At 37.7% G+C, this 25887-nt stretch overlaps 2 protein-coding genes across 4 annotated transcripts in view; one reads left to right on the top strand and one right to left on the bottom strand.

Moving 5' to 3' along the window:
* SCRN3 (secernin 3) overlaps positions 1–21067 on the bottom strand; it is a 28955-nt gene extending 7888 nt beyond the window's left edge. For 2 of the 3 annotated variants that reach the window (XM_003253731.4, XM_030802331.1), the window contains exons 1-5: positions 20830–21067; positions 18210–18376; positions 16554–16735; positions 15469–15668; positions 12342–12554 (exon numbers count right to left, since the gene is read on the bottom strand). In XM_003253731.4, the coding sequence (XP_003253779.2) occupies positions 12342–12554; positions 15469–15668; positions 16554–16735; positions 18210–18376; positions 20830–21049 (982 nt within the window). In that variant the 5' untranslated portion in view covers positions 21050–21067. Of the gene's footprint in view, positions 1–12341; positions 12555–15468; positions 15669–16553; positions 16736–18209; positions 18377–19243; positions 19806–20829 lie in introns of those variants that run through there. The other variant, XM_030802332.1, reaches the window with a different exon arrangement.
* CIR1 (corepressor interacting with RBPJ, 1) overlaps positions 20937–25887 on the top strand; it is a 46980-nt gene continuing 42029 nt past the window's right edge. Inside the window, exon 1 of the mRNA XM_003253730.2 lies at positions 20937–21095. Within this exon, the coding sequence (XP_003253778.1) occupies positions 21024–21095 (72 nt within the window). The 5' untranslated portion in view covers positions 20937–21023. The remainder of the gene's footprint in view (positions 21096–25887) is intronic.

Genomic DNA, 25887 nt, shown 5'->3' with positions numbered 1-25887 from the left:
ATTTAAGTAGACCATTTTATTAGTAGTTTTCTATACATTCCATCTATTCTTTGTCTCTTTTTCTTTGTTCTTTTCTTCTTTTTAATTTATCAATTATTTATTACTCCAGTTCTCCCATCAGCTTATTATTTATACACTTTAAAAAATCTTATTACTTTCTCTTGATTTACTAGTGGGCCTTAAATTAATTCTTTACCACTTACCAATTAACGCAAGCAGGACCCATACAGAACTTAGCTCCAATTACTGCCTATCTTTTGTGCTATTCTAATGCACTTTAATTTCTATTGTGTTCGTCTGGGTCTTCGGAGAAGCAGATGCCACAACATGGGATCAAATATTTTAGGAGAAATGCCTGTGACAGAAAATGGGGAGGGAACCTGTAAAGCCTTGGAGAATCATCAGACTATGATACAATCTGAAGTCTGAGTTTAGTAGAGAAGGAAGAGAAGTTGGAGAAGTATCCTGGGCTGCCATGCCATCTAAGGAAAGCCTGGTCGGGCTGTCAGGGAGTCCTTGATCCAAGTCAGCCATTAGAGGAGTCCTGTGTGTCCCTAGAATGGGCCTGCCTTTGTCTCCCTGCCGCTCTCAGTCACTGGCCAAGAGCATCCTGTGAAAAATAGAGCGCTCCATGAAATCCATGCACAATAGACTTTGGCACTGCAGCTGTGGCCATTGGTTAGAAAGTTATTATTTTCAACAATGTTTGTCTAGTTTTACCTATGTATTTACTGTTTCTGTTGCTCTTCACCTACTCCTGCGTACCTTGCTTCTATCTGCCTGAAGAATGCCCATTAGCATTTCTTTTAGTGCCAATTGGCTAGTAGTTCTCTATTTTATTTCACCTTTATTTTTAGAGGATATTTTTCACTAGATATACAATTCTAAATTAGTAGTTATTATCTTTCTCCATCACCTTAAAGTTGTCATTTTACAGTCTTTAGAATTCCCTCCCTTCTGTTGAAAAGTTAGCTGTCAGCTTTATATTTGTTCCTTGAAGATATTTTTTTCCTCTGGATGTGTTTCAGATTTTTCTGTCTTTTTTCCCTCTCAGAAATCTTACTATGATGGGCCTAGGTGTGGCTTCCTCTTATTTGTCCTTCTCGGGATTTGCAGAGCTTCTTGAGGCTGTTGCTTGATGACTTTTATCAGTTTGGGGAAATTATTGGCCAGTATCCTTCAACTATTGCTTTTGCCCTTCCCTATTTTCTCTCTCCTTTCCTGTTGAGTCTCCAATCTTATGTATGTGAGACCTTTTCACTAAGTCCTATATATGCTTCTCAGATCCTTGTCTATATTTTCTAAACTTTTATTTCTGTTTGAATTGGAATCTTTTCTACTGATCCTCCAGTTCACTAATGTTTTTCTCCTGTTATACCTAATCTGTTGTTAAATCAATCTATTGGACTCTTAATTTCAGTTATAATTTTTCAGTTGTGTTATTTCCATTTGGTTCTTTTACAGACTCCAGTTCCCTGATGAAATTCTCCATCTTTTCATCTAATTATTTTGAATATATAATAGTAATTTCAAAGTCTGTTTCCAATAAAGCTAATGTGTAGACAGCCTGTGGGTTAGTTTCTACTATCTACTTTTTCTCTTGGTTTTCAGTCATTTGGTCTTATTTCTTAGCATGCCTGATACTTTCCATTGAATGAACTTTTATAGAGGCTCTGCATGGTATTTCCTTTCACAGAGCATTTAATATTCTGGCAGCCAGATAGAATATAGGTAGATTACCTTGATCCAGTGTTGAGACTAGTCTATCCCTCGTTTGTTCTTACTCTTCCTAAGGAGTAGCATTTCTGGGACCTCAATTGAAAGCTTAGGGGTATTTCCCAGGTACCTTCTTCTTGGCTGGCCCTCCAGTCAAATTTTTGTCCCTAAGGCCTTGTGAGACTGCAAAAAAATCTCTGCTTAGCTTTTAAGGCTCCTAGCAGCTACTTTCTGCTTGATTTCTCAGTGTCGTGTCTCATCCTACCTGCGTGCTGCTTAGAAATTGGCAATTGCATTAAGAAACTGTGACATAGAAAGTCAAGGTCTTCTCAATGTGTAGAGTCTTCTCTCAGCCTTCAAGATCTAGGCTCTTAGTCTCTACTCTTTTGTGTACTCTTTTGGGTATTCATCCATGTCTTCCAACAACAGGGGTTTTTTCCCTCCAGATCTCATAGTTATTCTTGGAAGGAAGTTGGTCTAATACCAGCTACTCCTTCATGACCAGCCCTGTGATTTTTAACCACTCCACTGCTCTATTATGCCTCCCATTTATTAAATACATCAGTCTCTTTTTACCCTGAAGTAGTACCAATTTCTTAATAACAGTAATGAATGTGGTGAATCCAGGTAACAAGTAACAAGTACAGTTTAAAAAAACAAACAAACAAACAAAAAAACACAGGCCAGGCATGGTGGCTTATGCCTGTAATCCCACCAGTTTGGGAGTCTGAGGCAGGGGTATCACTTGAGCCCTGGAGTTTGAGGCCAGCCTGGGCAACATGGCAAGTCTGCCATCTATTACCAAAAAAAAATTTAGCCAGGTGTGGTAATGCATTCCTGTAGTTCCAGCTTCTCAGGAGGCTGAGGCAGGAGGATTGTTTAAGCCCAGGAGATTGAGGTTACAGTAAACTATGATCGTGCTACCGCACTCCAGCCTGGGCGACAGTGCAAGACCCTGTCAATCACCCAATCAATCACAAAACATAGTTTCTGCCAACAGACATTTTTAGATACTTTATATGGAAATGTTTAATTATTGTATTTCAATTAGTTCTAAAGAAACAAAAAACTTTCATTTAACATGGTTGATTAAACACAGGCATCTCCTTCCTCTCTCTCAAAACCCTTTAATGACAGTAAAGGAATGAGAAAATGAAGTAACTCGTAAAAACTAAGAGAGCATGAAAAGCAAGCATCTCCCCCCCAACCATTCCCATAATTGGGAATTAAAAGAAAAAGCTCACAGCAAGCCTGTATCCAAATTGTAATTCATAATATTTCAAATTAAAACTGACTTCCATATAAAATAATCTAATGTTCTGCCCTCAGTTAATTATGCAGGCTACCAACTATTTTATGTTAATGACAACAGATTTATACAAGTCTACATTCTCTTATCCAGTTTCTCCACAATATAGCCATTACTTCAAAATCAAGAAAAATAACTTATTGAATTTATAGATAACTTGTTACAGAAGTAATATATTTCTGTTAGTTTTGAAAAACACAGTAAAGAAGGTGCGCCTAAAAGCAGCCCTTAATATTAAAACTTAACAATAAAGCAAAAACCTGCCATCCACACCTATATATCAGGCACATAGTTTCAACACCTAGTGAGCCTTTTTAAGGATTTGATTCAAATCCAAATTCCTATAAATGGCAAGTTTTAATAAAAAACAGTGTCAGAACCATAATACTGTGATAATACAGGTATTATGAAAATATTTTCTGTATTCAAAACCTACAATTCTCAAAATGAAAGGAGGATTTACATGATCACTTGAGTAGCATAGCCATAAGTAATCCACTAGCAAGCATTGAATAAGTACTGAGACTGCAGTGGCAGGGTTCAGTAAAATAAATGCAAAACACAGGGTGTAATTTCATTGCAATTTAAGCTAGTTATTTAAAATATATGAGTGAATATAGATTCAATTTGGATATACATGCAGCACAGTTAATAGCTATCAGGTAGGGACAGTTGGAAAGAAGAGAGGTAGGCTGTTCTATCTAGAAAAATCATAGGAAAAATTAACTATAATGTACTGGTAGACAATTTTCTGTGAAAGTATTAGAAAGACCATATTCTTTTGTCAAAGCACGGAAAGCTAGATGAACTATACTTCACACTTGAGAAAAATTAAGTTTCATGTCAGATGCATCTATTCCTATAATCATGTATGCATTTCAAATCTATGATTCAGTTATTCTTAAATATAACTGAATTATTATTATGATGTAGTAGCTAACTGGCTTATAATTATTTCTATTTTTTTCTTTCTTTTGTCCAGTTACCCTAAACCTTAGAATTCTTGGCATTTTCCTCTCCATCTTGATTATGCATTGTTGTTCTTCATTTTTAAAGAATATCTGCTAAATTTATTTCCTGAGCCTTTAAGTTTATTACTAGCAAAAAGCACACAAGAGTGATCTTTGTTAAACTATCTGCAAATAACAATTTAATTCAAATCAACTAACAATACTTTGTTAATTTATTCAATACTTACTAAGCACACACAACATAATGAATTAGGTGCTGAGAGAAAAATATGACAAATATGAAAGTCCATTATTTTCAGTTTCATAGAGAAAAGCACAAACACTGCTGGTTTCTTCATTTGTAAAATGAAGATATCTATTTCACGTGGTTGCTTAGAGAATAATATAATTAGGCTGGGCGCGGTGGCTGACGCCTGTAATTCCAGCACTTTGGGAGGCTGAGGTGGGCGGATCATGAGGTCAGAAGTTTGAGACCAGCCTGGCCAACAAAATGAAACCCTGTCTCTACTAAAAATACAAAAAATTAGCTGGGCGTGGTGGCGGGTGCCTGTAATCCCAGCTACTTGGGAGGCTGAGGCAGGAGAATCGCTTAAACCTGGGAGTCAGAGGTTGCAGTGAGCTGAGATCATGCTACTGCATTCCAGCCTGGTCAACAGTATCAGACTCTGCCTCAAAAAAAAAAAAAAAGAATAATATAATTAAATCATTTAGCACAGTATCTGGCCCTTGATAAAAGCACTTAATAAATGGGAGTAGGTGTTGCTGCAACAGCTACTCCTGATCTACTTTTTTTTTTCTTTTTTTAAATTTTGAGTTGCGGGATACATGTTCAGGACGTGCAGGTTTGTTACATGTGCCATAGTGATTTGCTGCACCCATCAACCCATCACCTAGGTATTAAGCCCCGCATGCATTAGCTATTTTTCCTGATGCTCTCCTTTTACAATAAGTCTAAAATTAAAATCCTTAGTATAACATGCTTTAGCATTTTCTACATATCTATCTACATGGGGGAAAAAGATAGTTTAGATAACCTATTTATAAAACTATAACATTAAGAAACTTTACAGAAAACTTTTCAACTTATAACATGTTCTTTTGGAAATTAAAATATAAATATTAACTACTTTGAAAACAATAATGTAAAGGCATTCTACAAATATTCTGTCAAACTTTTTCCTTTTTTTATATTGAGATTGGATTTATTTAAATAGCTGTATTAGCACCAAACAACATTAATAATAAAAAGTAAAAGAAACATATATACAGGGGAATGTACTCATAACTTCATGTAAAAAAATCCTTTGCCACTTCCTGTGTACCTGTCAATAAAAGACTGAAAATATCCAACAGCATCAGCTTTATTCTAGAGTCTTACTCTATTTTTGCTACAGGTCTGAGTTAATATCTTGAATTTCAAGTGGATAGGAGTGCCCACCTCCTAAGACTACTCCTACCCTACGCTCCACCCTCAATCACCAACACCTTTTGGGTGAAGTTCTAAACCCAGGAAGGGAAGAGGATGAGTTGTCCTCTCAGACAAAGGAAGATGCAAATCATCCCTCTGGGATGGTTAGGTTATTATCTCAGAGTAGTTGATTCTTCTAAAATGGAAAACTACACTCTTTACCCTCAAATCTTCCATCTAGCCTATCTCTACAAATGGCATTTCCAACTGTTCACTGGTTCCCAGCAGAAACCTGGTATTCATTTATGACATCTTTCTCTCTTCAACCTTCACTCCAATTAATTAAGTCCTGTCCATTCTGCCACCAAAGTATATGCCAAATCTGTCCACTTTGCTCCATCTCCATGCCACCACTGCCATTTCTGGGCTAGCCAACCTTTATGAAAATTAAAGAAAGGAGCCTCTTCTTTGGGGCAGATAGTGGGGCTGGATTTCAGCCCTACTTGCCCCCTTGTGCGGGGCATGATCTCCACAACCTTGCTTGGTGGCCCTGGACCCCAGACCAAGCCATCCTGTACTGTTGTAATCAATTCCTTAATGTTTTGGCCATACCCTCATAATAACTAGCATATAATTTGTTTAACGAATACATGAGAAGCAAATATCAATCACTGACTGATCCATCTCAGAATAGTTGCTTTCTGACTGCTTTATAGAACCATTTACCAGCCAGGCACAATGGCTCGCACCTGTAATCCCAGCACTTTGATAGGCCAAGGTGGGCAGATGGTTTGAGCCCAGGAATTCGACACCACCCTGAACTAAATGGTGAAACCCTAGCTCTACAAAAAATACAAAAATTAGCCTAGCATGGTAGTGCACACCTGGAATCCCAGCTATTCGGGAGGTTGAGGCACGAGAATAGCTTGAACCCAGGAGGCAGAGGTTGCAGTGAGCTGAGATCACACCACTGCACTCCAGCCTGAGTATTGGATCGAGACACTGTCTCAAAAAACTTTTTTTTAATAGAAACATTTTATCCTTCAAGTGAAGGAGGGTATATTAGTCACATTTTTATTAGTGGCATGACCCTTTTAGCAATTATCTGCCACTCAGTAATCTAAATAAAGCTTACTTTGCTGGAATTATTTGGAAGCAAAGGGAGAAAATACATTGGAAGTTACTTTTTAAGAGTTAGTAATAACCCAGCATGAAAATGGGAAAAGGATACATTAATAAACAACTTACAAAGCAATTACAAATTTTCAGTAAATGTAAGAATATATCTAATTTCACTAAAAAAAAATATTAAAATTGTAACATGCCATTTTTTTCTTATTTATCTTTGTGGGTATATAGTAGGTGTATATATTTACATGCCATTTTGCCTACAAAATTTATAAAGGTTGAAAAAAATCCTCTATTGATAAACATGTTAAAAAATGGGTACTCAAATATTATTGGCAGTAATTTAAATTTATGTAACTTTTCTGGTGGTCATTTAACAATGTGTTTCAAAAACCTTCAAATGTACATAAGCTTTGACCTGACATTCTACTTCTACAAACTCATTTTTAGAAAATAGTCATGGGGCTGGGCGCGGTGGCTTGGCCAGGTGCAGTGGCCCACGCCTGTAATCCCAGCACTTTGGAAGGCCAAGGTGGGCGGATCATTTGAGGTCAGTTAAGTTAGAGACCAGCCTGGCCAACATGACGAAACCCATCTCTACAAAAAATAAAAAAATTAGCCAGGTGTGGTGGCAGGCATCTGTAATCCCAGCTACTTGGGAGGCTGAGGCAGGAGAATTGCTGGAATTCAGGAGGCAGAGGTTGCAGTGAGCTGAGATGGTGCCACTGCATTCCAGCCTGGGGAACAGAGCAAGACTCTGTCTCAAAAAAAAAAAAAAAGGAAATAGAAAAGAAAATAGTCATGGATATGAATATAAATAAGCTATAAGCATGTTATATAATTTCAATAATGAAAAACTAAAAATAACCTAAATAACAGGGATTTGATAGCTAAAGTATGATTCATACAATCAATCTTTATTATACAATGATTAAAATACTACCTAAGGGGATAACAAAATAATAAGATACTACGTATCTGTTTTAAAAAATGAGAATGTTCTGCATATATTGAAACAGAATGATCTACATTGTATATTGCTAACTGATCTACATTGTATATTGCTAACTAAAGTTACGTGGAGAGAAATGTAAATAGCATGCTATTATTTCTGTAAAAAAAAATTACATATTTGTTTCATTAAGCATATATCATCTCTGGAAGAACACATAAGGAACTGCATATGGGAAAAAAAAACTAAGTATCTCGGGACAGGGTAGGAAAGAGAGACTTCACTGTATAATCTTGTATACTTTAGAATTTTGAATCATGTGAATATATTAATTTTTATAAGTAAAATAATATCATAAAATATTAAATGACATGGGAAGGAGTTCTACTTTCAATGTGGCTAAGTGAGCTCCTATTGGGCCAACCCTCCCGCAGATAACTATCAACTTGGGACAAAATACAGAAAAACAACTACCTGAAGGCTCTTTACAATTAACAAATGAAATAACATTCTGGAGGAAAGGTGAAAGTTGGGAGACAGAATGAAGCATAGGGTAAGTTTATTTTTGTCATGGCTTTAGCTTGAGGGAAGCCCATGGTCAATGCTGTGTCACTCTATGCAGACAGCAATAGAAAACCTTGGTCCTTGGGAGAAAATTTTCACAACCTACTCATCTGACAAAGGGCTAATATCCAGAATCTACAATGAACTCAAACAAATTTACAAGAAAAAAACAAACAACCCCATCAAAAAGTGGGTGAAGGACATTAACAGACACTTCTCAAAAGAAGACATTTATGCAGCCAAAAAACACATGAAAAAATGCTCATCATCACTGGCCATCAGAGAAATGCAAATCAAAACCACAATGAGATACCATCTCACACCAGTTAGAATGGCGATCATTAAAAAGTCAGGAAACAACAGGTGCTGGAGAGGATGTGGAGAAATAGGAACACTTTTGCACTGTTGGTGGGACTGTAAACTAGTTCAACCATTGTGGAAGTCAGTGTGGCGATTCCTCAGGGATCTAGAACTAGAAATACCATTTGACCCAGCCATCCCATTACTGGGTATATACCCAGAGGACTATAAATCATGCTGCTCTAAAGACACATGCACACGTTATGTTTATTGTGGCACTATTCACAATAGCAAAGACTTGGAACCAACACAAATGTCCAACAACAATAGACTGGATTAAGAAAATGTGGCACATATACACCATGGAATATTATGCAGCCACAAAAAATGATAAGTTCATGTCCTTTGTAGGGACATGGATGAAACTGGAAACCATCATTCTCAGTAAACTATCGCAAGGACAAAAAACCAAACACCACATGTTCTTACTCATAGGTGGGAATTGAACAATGAGAACACATGGACACAGGAAGGGGAACATCACACTCCGGGGACTGTTGTGGGGTGGGGGAAGGGGGGAGGGATAGCATTAGGAGATATACCTAATGCTAAATGACGAGTTGATGGGTGTGGCACACCAACATGGCACGTGGATACATATGTAACAAACCTGCACATTGTGCACATGTACCCTAAAACTTAAAGTATAATAATAATAAAAAAAAAAAGAAAACCTTGGTCTTTCTGGCCTGAAGAACCAGACCTCAACCACAAGCAGTAGGAAGTGAGGGGGCAGGCTGGGTGCGGTGGCTCATCCTGTAATCCTAGCACTTTGGGAGGCCTAGGTGGGTGGATCACCTGAGGTCAGGAGTTCGAGACCAGCTTGACCAATATGGTGAAACCCCGTCTCTACTAAAAATACAAAAATTAGCCAGGCATGGTGGCATGTGCCTGTAGTCCCAGCTACTCAAGAGGCTGACACAAGAGAATTGCTTGAACCCAGGAGGAGGAGGTTGCAGTGAGCCAAGATTGTACCACTGCACTCCAGCTTGGGTAACAGAGCAAAACTCTGTCTCAAAAAAAAAAAGGAAAGACAAAAAAAGAAAAGAAAGTGAGGGGGCAATCCCACAAAAGAGTCAGAGAGGAGAACTCCAAAATTCTATGTAAAAGAACTGCCCAAATCTCCATCTGATTGCTGATTAAGCATGTGTGGGGCAGACTGCAAGCAGCTCAGCTAAAGATAAAAGAGCTAAACTGAAATTTGAGTTGCCAACCAGGAGACAGAATTTGCAGGCTGAGTACAACCAACTAAATTATCTGCTAAAACAAGAATTATCTATGTGTTCTTAGGTGAATTTTGGTGGTTTGTAGCTTTTAAGGAACTGGTTCATTTCCTCAAAAATCATAGTTTTGAGCCATCTTCTGTGGACTAGATTCCCATGTCAGTTGTTTACAAAACCTTTTTGCAGTGTTCTTTTGCTGTCCTAAAAGAGCACTATCCAGTGGCCAGCATGGAAACTGAGCAGTAGTCTACTCTATAGGTTAGTTTTCAAAGGCTTTGGTATGCTGTTTAGGGTCAGATACACGTGTGTGCAGCTTAGGGTAGGCCCAGGCATTCTTACACAACTTCATGGGATTTCTTTCTTGAGCTACCTCTGCTCCTCAATTCTCCCTGACATTCTGGCTTCCAGGGATCCCCCTTCCAGGTCCTCTAGCTAGAACAACAGAGCCTTGGTGGTCTCCCTTCTTTGCCCAACTGCTTCCCCCATCTGGGTCTGCCTCTGAAGCCAAGAGGCAGGAAAATAGAGAGAGGGCAAAAAGCAACAGAATTTCTCCTATGGTATTTGGACCACAGTTCCTCTAGTGGGAGAGAATTCCCTTCCCTCAGAGTTTTAGATGCCTCCCAACAGCTGCTACCATCATCACATAACCATCACAAGATGGCAGATTCAGGACTGGAGTTTGCCTGGGAGCTGGGACAAGACAGAAAGAAAGCAGAAAAAAAAAAAATTCCCAGGAGATTTCACCCATGCTCTGTCTTGTTGGTGCCCACCTTCCCTCTCCTCAGACAAGAAAAAGAAGGTTTCTCTTGGAGCTCTTTCTGTTGACACCCAGTACACGGTTCTGGGATTCATGCTGTTTAACACCAGGCTGGATGAAATGAGAAAAACAAGAACAACAACAACCACGAAACTCACTCTTGGATCATTCCTACTTTGACTTCTGGGTTTTTTTTGCCCTGCTGACTGCTCCGTTTTACTTTTAAGACTCCTCAGAAAGCTGCTCCATGCAGTCTTTCCAGATTTTTAGTTATATTCAGAGAGAAAGACAGAGTAGCGTTTACTTATTCCATGTTACCTGCAACCAGAACCAGCTTCCATTAAATGTTAATGAACTATGCTCTAATTATTTAATTTTTAATTTTTAAAAAATTTTTTGAGACAGAGTCTGGCTCTGCCACCCAGGCTGGAGTGCAGTGGTGCAATCTCGGCTCATTGCAACCTCCGCCTCCCAGGTTCAAGTGATTCTCCTGCCTCAGCCTCCCAAGTAGCTGGGATTGCAGGTGCCTGCACCACACCCGGCTAATTTTTGTATTTTTAGTAGAGACAGGGTTTCACCATATTGGCCAGGGTGGTCTCGAACTCCTGACCTCAAATGAATTGCCCTCCTTGGCCTTCCAAAGTGCTGGGATTACATACGTGAGCCATGGCGCCCGGCCACTCTAATTATTATTATAAAGATGCTAAACATGCTTAAGGATTTTTTTAAAACTTGAAAGTAAAGAATAGAGAAATGGGAGTTATACAGAACGAACCAATGGAACTTGTAGAGATTAAAATTATAATAAATTAAAATATTACTAGATGAGATTAATAGCAGATTAAATCATGCAGAAGAAAAGATGAGTGAACTTGAGGACATTACAGTAGAAACTATCATAATAGTCATAGAAACTACATCTTCAACTGAACCCCCATGTAACAAATATTTTCAGTGGCAAATACATGTAGATTCATCATAGCAGATTTCCCATTTGGATGGGAAATTTGAGTAAAATATAAATATTTGTCATACCAAATATTCATATAGTGGGTATAGAAATACAGGTATGCTGGGATCTTGTCTGGTTTACTGGTTACAAACCAGTGTTTGTTTCTCACCAGGTAGCTCTAGGTGAGCCCACAAAATAAATGTGGCTCAGAGTTCAGTCTCTCACAAGAAACTGTATTGATCCATATCCTGGAGCAGCAGGCAGCTCAATGCCATCCTAAACTCTGGGTAGGGAGTGGAGTAGCATTTTTCAGACTCATAGCCTTAATAAGGAGTCCAGTTCCTGCTCCCCAAATGGATCTTTTTCACCTGTAGCCTCTATTCTCATGGATTGCCTCTAAGGTGTATATCTGGTCCAGAATCCCCCAACTGACACAGAGACGAGGAGGATTGTGTGGGCCCTCTCTTCATTTTTGGTGCCTGGTGATTTTCTCTTCTTGTATTTGAACTTAGCTATATATGTCTTGAATGTTTAAATATTTTATCCAACATTTCTCAAGTTTTGGAGTGGAAAGAGGGAATTCCTATATCTGCTCAGTTTGTCTTCTGGCCAGTTCTATATATAAGAAAATAACCGATAAGAGTACTACCCAAAACTAAATAACAGCAGCAGCAGCAATAGTCAAAGAAGCCTGTCTCCAGGTTGCAATGAATTCTCAGAAGAAAAGTAATCTCAATTTTGTTTTAAGAATATTAACAAGAACTGAAAAAATGCATCTGAGCATTGAAAATCTGAACTTGACCTTCAAAAGAATCATGACCCTCTCACAATTGTATAATACTTATCTCAAAAAATAGGTTTATAATAAATAAATATTTTTCATTTTAATAGAACAATATTTTTACTAATTATAATTCCCCAAAACAGATGTTATCATTCCCATATTACATCTACACAAAATATAGTTCGTCATCCTAATATTATTTATATGATAAAATTACCTTTGTGCTTATTTAGAAGCTTGTAGCCCTCACAGTATCTGCCTGATGAAGTCAACATCTTGGCTGTGTCGAGATAGGAATATGCTGCAGCAAAATCAAACTCCTTTTTACCATCCCACCAACGTTTCTGCTTAGCATAGTTCTTCACGTCTGGGTGTTCTCGGTCAATCTTGGTTGTTATGGAAAGTTGATTAGAAATATTACGAACTCCCTCTATTTTCAAAGAAGAAGAGGAAAAAGGAGAATAATAGTCATATTTAACATAAAGCATGTATCTGTACATCATGATTCCTAATCACTATGTAAATGTAAATATAGACTTCTAAATTTTGTGCCACAGGCATCTATTACATATTCAAAAAGATAAATGAATTATTTTTAAAATTAAACTGATTTTGAGATAATTATAGATTCACATGCAGTTATTAAAAAATAATACTGAGAGATACTGTGTACCCTTTACCCAGTTTCCCCCAATGGTAACATCTTGCCAAACTGTAGTATAATATCACAACCAGAATATTGGTATTGCTATAGTCAAGATAAAGAATACTTCCATCACCACAAGGATCCCTCATGTTGCCCTTTTATAGCCACACCTACTTATCTCCCACCCCAAATCCTTCATTAACCTCAGGTAACAGCTATTCTGTTCTCCATTTCTATAATCGTAATTTCAAGAATGTTATATAAATGGAATAATATAATGTATAAACTTTTGGCTTTTTTCACTGAGCACAATTCTCTAAAGATTCATCTATGTTATTGTATATATCAATAGTTTATTATTTTTATTGTGAGTAATATTCCATGGTATGAATGTATGATAATTTGCTTACTTATTCACAAGGTAAAGGATATCTGAATTGTTCCTAGTTTTTGGTAATCATGGAAAAAGCTGCTATACTTGTGTACAGGTTTTTGTGTAAACGTATGTAAGTTTTTATTTCTCTGGGATGAATGCACAGGAGTACAATTGCTAAGTTGTATGGTAGTTGCATGTTTAGTTTTTTTTTTTAACTGACAAACTATTTTCTAGAGTGGCTAGCTGTACATTCTTACCTTTATTTCAGTCACTGTAATAGAGGTGTAGTAAAATCTAATTGGGGTTTTGTATTTCCCTAATGGCTAATAATGTTGAACATCATTTCATGCTTATTTCAAATGTGTATATCCCTTTGGTTGAAATGACTCTTCATATCTTTTGCCTATTTTCTAACTGGATTTTTTTTTTTACTATTGAGTTTTGACTGCTCTTTATATATTCCAGATAGTAGTCCTTTCTATACGTTTTTTTAAATTATACATAAGTCTAGAACCAAAATATATGCCTTCCAAAAATATTATGGCATGAAGCTATAAACAAAGTTTTCAACTAAAATACAAAATAGAAAAAATAAAAGCCTGTCTTAGAGATTATACTAAATGAAACAGATCATGATAAATAAAAATTGATAATGTTTTAAAAACAGCTGAAATGACAGTCTGTCAAGTAAAAATCAATGAAATTACTCTAATGAGGTCATACTTGGGATACCCTCATTACAAAAACCAGATCCAAGTCATGATAGAATCAGATGGAAGAATTTTCTTTTCTTTCTTTCCCCCTTCCCCTTCCCTTTTTTCTTTTCTTTCAAAAGGGTCTCACTCTGTTGCCCAGGCTAGAGTACAGTGGCATAATAATAGCTCACTGCAGCCTCGACCTCCTGGGTTCAAGCTATCCTCCCCACCTCAGCCTCTTGAGTAGCTGGAACTACAGGTACACACCACCACATTCAGCTAATTTTTGTATTTTTTGTAGAATTGAAGTCTCACTGTGTTGCCCAAGCTGGTCTCACACTCCTGGGCTGAAGTGATCCTCCTGCCTCAGCCTCCCAAAGTGCTGGGATTATAGGCATGAGCCACCGTGCCCAGCCAGTAATTTTCCATCTAATAAATAATTCCCTATCATTTAACAATTTAGTTCTTGGGCTTAGCTAGTAACAGAAAGAGAAACCAGTTGGCAAAATTAATCTACAGCTAGACAATGAGACCCAATGAAGGTGTTCATTTTAGATGGCCAGGTGGGGCTTTTTCAACAAAATGTATTTATTCAGTTCTCTCTTGCACGTAGTACATTTAATAAAAGTGCTCAATGGTATTACCAAGCCAATTATCACAAAAAGAAAAAGTCTAACTACAATATTATATATTAATAAACATATATGCAAAATATAAAACAAAATTTCCATCAAAACAACTGGTAATGACCTGTATTGAAAAATAACACCCAAATCCTCCAAAGTTCAAGGCTACCTTCAGGAAGCCTTTCTGAACTCCTCTAACTCACAATAATAACCTTTCTGTTCTCTAAATGTTCACTGCATCTATGTGTCTGTATCACTCATGCACCATTTAACATTTTCACATGTGTATCTTATCTGTCTAGTAAACTAGGAGTCCAGGAGTTAAATACCCATGAAGGACGTGATTATGCTTAAACATAAGGCTATGTTCTAGGGACGAGATTCAAGATGAAAAGATTTAAATTCTAGGTCTTTCATTTACCACCTTAAATCACTTTACATCTCTGGCTTTCCTCACTTGAAAAATTAGAGGAATATATGATCACACAGAAAATCAGAATGAAAAATCAAAGCATTCTAAAACAATCAAATAATGTTGTTTTATTCAAAGATATCAAACTTTTGTGTTTTACTATTGTATCAACACAGCTTTTTCAACCACCAACTCACAAACACCTGTCTCTAACCCCACTCCCATTTCCTCACCTCCACACTTACACATAAGATTTTGGAGTGAAGCCCAAAGTTTAAAGGGGAAGAAATTGTAAGGGATTATTAAAGTGAAAAAGTACTATGAAATGGCCAAGAGCTGCAGCAAAGAAAGTGTATACAGGTTATATGAAATTCATATTCCCAGAGGTAATGTTACCTTTTTATCTTTTTCAAGAAATCTCTTTAGGGCACTTTTTCATTGTTCTTTCAAATTTTTAAATTTCCCTTGCAGTTCAACCCTTCATTACACTAGATTATTAATCTTGGAAGCAATTAAATGCAATATCTATAGGTAAGAGTGTATTTTATTAATTGCAAAAACAAGTTAAATCACAAAAAGTTGTCCATACCTTGTACTTTTTCTGCTGCCCAGTACTTCCCTGCAGTCTCCAGAATCCAGGCTTCATTCCTATCAGCTATCAGGAAACTGTTGTGATAGCTAAATACCATCCTACCCTCTGTGCAATTTCCACCCTGGCCATATTTTTCTAGTAAGTCAACAATGACGTCGACGGCTTTTTCAGCTGTATCAGCTCTTTCAAGGCCAAGTCTAAAACAAAAATATAAAGTTCTCATAATAAAATAAATTTCCATTATTTTTCTTAAATAATTTCATGCTCATGAGATTTTTTAGATTCAAAGTAAAATTTCTTTCAAGTTAACACATGAAATGACATCTAACTTTAAAATTTTTCCTTCTGAAGTCAGTTTGGAATCACGGAAATAAAGTTTCTGGAGTCAAACAAACCTATCAAATTCGAAGTTGGTAATTCACTGTCAAGTTACTTTATCTCTGAACCTCAGATATCTCATTTGTAAAATGAGCACGATAGCCCATGAGGTTATTGTGAGAATTAGTTAAGGTGTGATTAAAGTATGTTAGGTACTTCCAGTGAATTATAATTTCCTACTTCTTCCCTTCTCCCAAATAATAATATCTGAAAGCTGGGCATGGTGCCTGTGCTTGTAATCCCAGTTACTCAGGAGCTGAGACAGGAGAATGGCTAGAGGCCAGGAGTTCAAGACAAGTGTAAGCAACATAGCAAGACCCTAGTCTCTGAAAAAAAAAATTTTTTAATTAAAAATTACCCAGGTGTGGTGGCATGTGCCTTTGATCCAAGCTACTTGGGTGACTCAGGTGGGATGACTCCTTGAGCTCAGGAATTCAAGGCCACAGTGAGCCATGATCACACCATTATACTCCAGCCTGCATGACACAATGAGATCTCATCTCAAAAAAATAAAAATTAATTAATTTTAAAAAACCAAACAAAACTGAGAGTCATGAAATTGCATGCCGGTACTTTAAACCATTTTGACACAAACTGCAAAGTATCAAAGCCCTCTCAAAAATAGGAAAATAAAACAAGTAAGAGTTACACAAAAATTATAAATTTAGACAAGGTCTGTAGTATAAAATGTAACAAAAAATAACCTGACAAGGTCCATTCCTAATAGTGCTTCTTCATCACAAACTTCTTCTCTTCCCCATACAGCTTCATTCCCAATGCAAACTCCATGCTCATTGGCTCCCATTTCTGCCCCCCACAACCATGCTGGGCGACTCAGGACAACAGCATATGTTTCAGGAACTTGATCAATTTCTATATATGTACACTGTAAAAAAAAAAAAGTCATAGCAAGAACCACAAAACCAGAAAAGTTATCAAAATCCAGAATTTAAAAAAATCAGTCAGAAGACAAAATTGTTATGAAAGAGGTAAAGGAAATATAAGTAAATTGAAATTTTCAATAATAAAGGCATTAACCTTAAAACATATTCAGAATAACCCTAAAATATTTATTCATTCAAATATTTGCTGAGCATTTCCTATTATAAAAGATTCTGCCAAGAGATATGTTAGTTACAAAGATGAATCAGATAAAGATCTCACTTTTGAGAAACTAAAACTTCTACATTAAGATAAAATAAAGTATAAAGTATTAGGGTCATGAAGTGAAGACAAGGTGCTATTGGAGCTCAGGAAGAAGGTGGTCTCTAGCTGTAATATCTTGAAACATTTTTGTAGATGTGTGAGTTGAAGCTTAAGGAAGTAGTTCTCAACCTCAATATCCAGTGTTTCTTGATTAGTGATAATAATTACTCATATGGTAGCCTTCGAATACAAGAGTTTGGTCATAGGAATCTCACATCACATTTTGAAGTCATCCATTAGGTACGTCCACAGCAATGAAAAGAATAAGGACCACTGTTTTACAGGACAGGCTATATTTAAATATGAAGAAATAAAGTGGAAGTGGTATCACAGATGAATAAGTGGTCTTAGCAAAAGAAAAAAATATGGCATAGCATACAGAAAAAAGTCTAATATTTAATATGTTTTAATATTAGAATATCAATAAAATAAAATCTAAAAAGTATGAATTAGCAACAATAGCATAATCTGAAGCTCTCATTTTAAGTTCCACATTAAATGGGTTTTTTAAATAAGTTTTTAAAGGATCCTTTAATTAATGTGAATGCTACCAAGTGACTGCATAAAATGTATATTGATAGTGTTAACATAGGGCCTAATAAAGCTTTTTTGATGTGTCATAAAACTGTCATTTCCAAAGTCTGGGATGACTTTCCTATTCTACATCAAGTAGAACTTATACTAATTCAGAATCAGAATCCTTTTTGTCCATCAAATTCCAGCTAACTCCAAGCTGAATTAAATGTTCATTCCCTTCTGCTGCCACAGCATGCTACTGTTACTTAAATTTAGCATTTAAACCATCCTATTTTATAACGGGGTATAATGTATACACATCTTATTCCTATACTAGACTCTAAGCTCCTGGAACAAAGTCTTGACAGCTGACTTTAAATCTCTTGCCCTATCTAACATGCTTGCATATGGAAAGCATTCAAATGTTTATTCAAATAATGGATAATTTTATTACTGTTATTTCAACTTCCTCCAAATCACTGAAATAAAAGATCACAGTTTATTTCTGACTCATTTATTTTTCAAATGTAAATTCCTCAATTTTAACTTCTACAGTTTCTTCCAAATTGCTATTTACAGAAATAACTTTATGATATTTTTAAAAGGCATATTGCTAACAAAACATTTATTTCACCTACCTTAAGACGTTCTCCCAGGTTATCATGAACTGCAGCAGGAAAATAAACCACCTCTTGTACTTCATCACAGAGTCTATCTGAATTTTTTCCAAAAATAATCCTGTTATCGACTGTTGCTGGAGGTAACGCCACGAAAGTGTCACAGGAAAAAGGTTCCATTTTTTTAACTAAAAATTATACAGATGTTTTAAAATAAAAAAAACACTTTTAAGTATATAAAAATAAAGTTTTACTCAATGACCAAAGGATATTATTGCCATATCTAATTAAGGATGTTCATTAAAGCTTTGATTTTTTTATTTTTATTTTTTGGAGACAAGGTCTAGCTCTTTCACCCAGGCTGGAGTGCAGTTGTATGATCAGGGCTTACTGCAGCGTGGAACTCCTGGGCTCAGGAGATCCTCCCCCTTCTGCCTCCCAAAGCCCTGGGATTACAGGCATGAGTGACCATGCTTGGCTGTTCATTAAAGTTTTAAATTTTGTATACTATAGCCTAAAAATCAGTAAGAATATGACTTGGGATCGATCTTGTACTACAACTCAGTAAGAAAATGGCAATGAGAACTACCTTCATCTAGTGTATAGTTCACATTTATTCTCTACGACCTTTCTCTCCTAAAGTCTTCCCTGAATTTTGTTTCACCATTTCAGTATTTGGGAATCCGTGTACCTAGCTCTACTGTTGTAAAGGCTAGATTCCACTACATTTGTGTATATATAAGTCCCTTTACTGGACAATGAGATCCTTGAGGGCTGGGAGTATGTCTTACTAATCTTTGTATTCTCATTGCTGGAACTTGTCTTATGGAAAAAAATCTTATGTGCCCAGTACTTCCTCAAAGGAAGGAAGAAGGGGTCTTATTTGAGTTGGGAAATAATACAGATTATAATTCTGATGAGACTGAAATTTTGAAACCGACTCATTGATTCAGACAAAAATATGTCAATATAATTCCAAATTGCTGATATTTCTAGGAGAAAGTTCACATATTTAATTTATAAATCGCAATTATATACTTTAATATCTAGATTACCTCTTCAGTTGTAACTTGGAAAATCTTAGATCTTCACTTATAATAGAACACCTAAAGGTCCTTATTTTGCTGCCAGAACAGACACATTGTTTTACAGAGTTTCCTTCTTTCCTTTAATAATGACAAAACCTTACAATGGCTTTACACAGGCAGATGCTAGCAATTTAAAAACAAAATTTAAATATAATAAATCTTTCCTTAAAAAGAAAACAAAATGACTAAATAAAAACTTCAGCCTGAAACTCCTAATGGTTTTCCTCTTCTCAGTGACGAGAAGTCTGATGTCTTGATGGTTCTGTTATTTTCTTTCTGTATTTCAACCCTTATGTCCTGGATCTCCTTCTATTTGTGTTTTATAGTTAGTTCCATCACTATATAACTTTGGCAGACTATTTAATCTCTCTCTTCCCTATGCCTTCTGCCTCATCAGAAAAATAAAAGACACTATTTGATGGGCTGTTATGAGAACTTAATAAGGCAACACGTAAAGTGTTTTGCACAGTGCATAGAACATAGTAGATACTCACATGAAAGCTGTTATTGTTATTATTTGGTAGGAGAGAAAATTTCTCATAAAGCCTTGTTCTTTTTTTTTTTTTTTTTTTGATGGAGTTTAACTCTTGTTGCCCGGGCTGGAGTGCAATGGCGCAGTCTCGGCTCACTGCAATCTCCGCCTCCTGGGTTCAAGTGATTCTCCTGCCTCAGCCTCCCAAGTAGCTGGGATTACAGGCGCGTGCCACCACACCCGGCTAATTTTTTATATTTTTAGTAGAGACGGGGTTTCACCATGTTGGCCAGGCTAGTCTTGAACTCCTGACCTCAGGTGATCCACCCACCTTGGCCTCCCAAAGTGCTGGGATTACAGGCGTGAGCTACCGCGCCCGGCCAAGGTTTATTCTTAACATTACCGTGATATAGAACTTGGTTGGTGCATCACCTGCTGCAGTAGCAGCCATGTCCACTCAAAAACCTGGAGTCCCAAGGGCCATCAAGCTGCAATAGGTAACCTGAGCTGCCCAACTGGGGTCGTAGGGAAAGCTAAGGGAACTTGCCCCCTGGTTAGAATGGCACCTAGCCCACTGAGGAGGTGAAGCCTTGAGAGATTTTACCAACTCCTAAAGCGTTATTCGTCATTCAATAAGTATTTATTGAACGTCTTTCGGCGCCAGCACCGTACAGCTGGGGACAAAATAGACAGGGCCTCCGTTCTTGCAGAGCTGCCTGTCATTCTATTTCACGCGCTCTTAGTTCAGCCGGCGCTTTCAGAAACATCATATCGTTGGATTCTCGCAAGCATACTACGGTTAGGGCCGGAATTATTATCTTCATAATATAGATGAGAAAAACAGTGCAGAAAAGTTTTTGCAGCTCGAGTCAGAGTTCACAGAAAGTAATGGGCTCGCGCTTCAAGCACCTTTGGTCGAAGGGCAGCCGCGGTCCACCCCGCACCCCGGCCCTGCGCGCTCAAACCGCAGCCGGTGCAGCTGGGCTCCGGAGACCCTCGGTCAAGCAGTGCCGCGCCACAGTTGGGTCTTCCCGGTTTCTGTCTCAACTATGCACGCCCCTCCCCCGTGCACGCCCCTCACCTGGCCTCCCAGCTACCTGAAGTGACAGGTGGACGTAGGGAGGAGTGGCCGGTGGAGGCATCAGTTGCCGGAAGCTGTCACCTTTGATCTCGGAAGTTCCCCTTGCTGCTGGAAACGCAGTTCCGGTTAGGAGGCTGAGTTTGTTTACGTTGCTTACAGATCTAGCTCCTGCATTCCCTAGTTTCAGTTCCAAGATGGGGAAATCCTTCGCCAACTTCATGTGCAAGAAAGACTTTCATCCTGCCTCCAAATCCAATATCAAAAAAGTGAGTAAACAGACCCGGGGAGAGATCAGGCCCAGGGGGACTGCCTTCCCAGAGGCTGCTGGAAGTGAAAAGTGGTGGTGTCTCTTAGATCCCTGGGACAGCCTCCGCTTCTCTAGGCCTAAAGCCCTGGTGGTCTCGCCTTTCTCTGCTGAGCAGCTCGCTGACGCAGCGGGTCCTCAGCGTTTGTTCTGCAACAGCGAGGAGACCGGTGGCCTAGAGAATCTTTGTCGGCCAGAATGTAAATCCATAATATGTGAAGACTAATGTCAAAATTCCTCGGTACTTCCCTCAGCTGATTCTGGTTTTTTGTCTTTTCGAATCCCAGGGATCACGGCTTCTGAACTCTACTTTTCTGTACAAAGAAGTCTCCCCGTTTATTTAAGATAGATCTTTAAAAAATTTACCCAATAATCTAGTGTATTTTTGATGATCTCGTTGAAGTTTAGTGTTTTACATAATTACAGGTTTACCAGGTGTAATACCTTAGTGAATATCATAGTAATGAAAAGCAGAAGAGTGAAGTAGAAAGAATCGGCTTTGGAGTCAAACCTGGATTCTAGTTATTCGAGCAGTCACTTTTAGCCTTAAGACCTTGCACAAAATATTTTTAATATCTGACCCTCAGTCTTCTAATCTGTAAATTAAGGATGATTGACTTAATTGTGAGGATCAAGTGAAATAGTGGAGATGAAGGATTTGAAACAACGTAGGCATCTATCACTGTGTCCACTACAGAGAGGAGGTGCTCGATAAAATGTTGATTGCCCCTACACAGAAACTTGTGAAAATAACTAAGCTTTTATTTGTTTTTAGAACGAGTTGAGGTGATGAGATATTGCTATGTACTCTCACTTCTAGACCAGTGATTCTCAACTTTTTTTCACTGTTACCTTCCTAAGGAGTCTTATTAAACATTTTTTCTTAATAACTCCCCCATGAAATTTTAATAACACAGATACACCTTGAAAGCTCTTTGGTAATCATCCAGCCCCATCTCCTCATTTTATAAATGAGGAAACAAATTTGCCAAGAGTTACACAGCTAGTTAAATGTTGTACCAGAACTAGGATCTGGAACACCTGATTAACCCAGTGATTTTTTTCCACTGCACCAGTGTGTGTTTGTGTGGTTGCAACTGTGGGAGGGAGAGGTTTCTTGTGTTTGGTTGGCTCAATAACTTCTGACACCAAACACAGACATTTCCTTTCTCTGCATACTTAGGGGGTCAGCTGTTACTATTTTTACAAGAATGAAGAGATTAGATGGAATTCAGGTGCTTGCTTATTTGCTGTTTAGAGAAAAATATACCTGAGAAATCGTAATTTTTTACTGGAACTTTTGACATTTCGCTTTATAAATTTCAGTGTGTCAGCTTTCTTACAAGAAACAAGAAATCCACGGAGAATAACTTTTGCAAGTCCGCTATGAGAAATTCAGTAAAGCAGTTATAGGCTTAGAACCTACATTCTTCTCATCCTTGTAAAGTGTTATGTAAAATGTACCAAATATTGTTGGCCTCTTTGATCTGTTTTATACTTTTCCCAGGATAGAGGAGAAGAATGAAATGTTTTTGATTAGCAGACCTTTCTAGATAGTTAACACTTTATGGGGAGAGGGGGTGACCTCTAGCATTCTTTATTAACTAAGGATAAAGGAACTATATTAAGTGAAGATAAATAGAAAAATTTATCAGGGTAGGAGGAAACTTTTGGAGGTGATGGATATGTTTATAGTGTAGATTGTGGTGATGGTTTCACAGGGATATACTTGTCACCAAACTCAGGTTGTATACATTAAATATGTACAGCTTTTTATATGTCATACTCCAGTAAAGTTTTTTTTTTTTTTTTTTTAAGAAATAGAAGTGGAAGAAACAAAGGAGTTTGATCAAAGAGTGCAAAAGAGTTCCACCATGAAAATTTTAAGGGCCAGGTATGGTGGCTCATACCTATAATTCCAACACTTTGAGAGGCCAGGAATTCAAGACCAGCATGGGCAACAAAGTGAGACCCCATCTATATGTAAAAAGAAAGAAAGAAAATTCTAATTGTAAAATTAGGCATGTTGGGTTTATTAAAGTCCAGTAGGTTCTTTTTTTCCTTGTTTGTTTTCAGTTTCCCAAGCTTATAAAAAGTCTGATAGGTTTTAAGGTCTCATTTGTTTACCAAAAATAAGAGTGAATGCTGTATATCTGCTAGTCACTCTGTTATGTATTGTTATGCGCTGCCTCAATCATTTATGTCACAGGATACACTGTTTTGTTCAGCTGTTCTTTCTTTTTCTTGATTTTGTTAATGAAGGAAGCAGTTAATTTACATTGTGGTCCAAGCTCTTTAGTCTTCTTGTGGACTGGCAAACAGTTCACAAACGGGCTATTGACAATAGTACTACTGTAAACTCCCTTTTTTGTGAAACTCTCTGTTCACTTATCTGTAATAACTACTCTCTTCTAGTTTTCCAGCTCTCTTATTAGACTGTTCTTTTCCCATCAACTTCACTGGATCTTTATTCTTAGCCTGCTCCAAAAATATAAGTGTTCCCCAGAGTTTCATCCTTGGCCCACTTCTTGCTTACTTAGTATGCTTGCCCCAAGCAATCACATCCAACTAGCCGGTTTTAATTAGCCTGTTTACTCATGACTCAAATCTGCAGTCCCAGTTTTCTCTTCTTAACTTTGATGTGGCTCAAGACAGCTATCTACTAGACATTTACATATTCATGTCCTATAGGCACCTCAAACTCAACATATCTGATATAAAAGTTTTTTACCCCAAATCAGCCCTTTTTATACTTGCTATCTCATATGGGTAGAAATACAGATAGTAAAACAATCCTTCATCCTGTTACCCAAACCAGAAGCTCAGGATTCATCCCTTTTCCCATCACTCCTTTATCTAGTCAATCACTGAATGCTATTGGTCTTACCTTCCAAATATCTCTTGAATCCATCTTTCCTTTCTGTCACTGCTGCCTGTGCCTTAATTCAGACCCTCATCATCTTTCACCTATATCGTTGCATTTCCTAAGTGGTTCTACTGCCTCTCAAATCCATTCACTACACAGCCATCAGAATAGTCATTTTTATTTTAACAGCTCTGCTGAGATAAATTTACCTATCATACAAACACCCATGTAAAATGTACAATTTAGTGGTTTTTAAAATATATTCATGGAGTTAAGTAATCATTACCACAATTTTAGAACTTTATCATCACCCCAAAAAGAAACCCCCGCCAGGCACGGTGGCTCACGCCTGTAATCTCTGCACTTTGGGTGGCTGAGGCGGGTGGATCACCCGAGGTCAGGAATTCAAGACAGCCTGGCCAACATGGTGAAACCCTGTCTCTACTAAAAATACAAAACTTAACTGGGTGTGGTGGCGGACGCTTGTAATCCCAGCTACCTGGGAGGCTGAGGTAGGAGAATCGCATGAACCCGGGAGGCAGAGATTGCAGCGAGCCAAGATTGCGCCACTGCACTTCAGCCTGGGTGACAGAGTGAGACACTGTCTCAAAAAAAAAAAAAGAAAGAAATCCCCATACCTGTTAGTCACTCCCATTTCTCCTTAACTCTTCTCCCTCTCTCCAGCCCTAGGCAAGCACTAATCTACTTTCTGTTAGTGGATTTGCCTATTCTGGAAATTCATTTAAATGGAATCATGCAATCTGTGGTCTTTTGTGACTGGCTACTCTCACCATAATGTTTTTTGAAGTTTATCTATGGTATGGCATGTATCAGTACTTTTCCCTTTTTATTGCTAAATAATATTCCATTGTATGGATGTAAGTTATTTCGATAGAATTGTCTTTTTTTAAGCACAAATCTGATCTTTTTCAGCCCCTTATTAAAATATTACAGGATCAAGTCCAAGTAATCTCATTCCATCATTTTTCTCCTTCTCCCCTCCTACTATTCTCCCACCTCAGATTGATTTATTTATTTATTTATTTATTTATTTATTTATTGAGATGGAGGCTCACTCTGTTGCCCAGGCTGGAGTGCAGTGATGCAGTCTCAGCTCACTGAAGCCTCTACCTCCCAGGCTCAGGTGATTCTCCTGCCTCAGCTTCCTGAGTAGCTGGGATTACAGATACACACCACCACGCCTGGCTAATTTTTGTATTCTTAGTAGAGATAGGGTTTCATCATGTTGGCCAGGCTGGTCTCGAACTCCTGACTTAAGGTGATCTGCCCGCCTCTGCCCAACCTCAGATTTTATATGTTAGTAATATTGAACTACTTATGTTCTATTTTATATCTCTGGGCCTTTGCCTGAGTCATTCTCTCTGCCAGTAATATCTTGGCCTGTTTTTTTCCTTGGCCATGCCTTGATCCTTTTCGAAACCCTGCCAAATGTGTGTGAAATTACCTGTGTATTGAGTTCTCGCGGCAAAGTTTTTAATAGCAAAATACTGGAAATTTCCTAAGTGCCCATTTATACAGTAGGAGATAAATAAATTATAAATTATGGTATAGTCCCACAATATGCAACTTTACCACCCAAAAGAAGAAAGTGTTTGTTTACTGATCCGTATTAGTCTTGTATTAGTATTAGTCTGTTCTCATGCTACTATGAAGAAATACCTGAAACTGGGTAATTTATAAGGAAAGAAGTTTAATTGACTCGCAGTTCTGCAGGGCTGGGAGGCCTCAGGAAACTTAAAATCATGGCAGAAGGGGAAGCAAACACGTCTTTCTTCACATGGTGACAGCAAGGAGAAATGCCGAGGAAAAGCTCCTTTTCTGATGGTTTTATCCCAGATTTCGTGAGAACTCACTCACTATCACGAAA

The sequence above is a fragment of the Nomascus leucogenys genome, chromosome 22a (assembly GCF_006542625.1).
Source record: "Nomascus leucogenys isolate Asia chromosome 22a, Asia_NLE_v1, whole genome shotgun sequence".
Classification (NCBI taxonomy): Eukaryota; Metazoa; Chordata; class Mammalia; order Primates; family Hylobatidae; genus Nomascus; species Nomascus leucogenys.
This window is presented reverse-complemented; position numbering and strand designations above follow the sequence as displayed.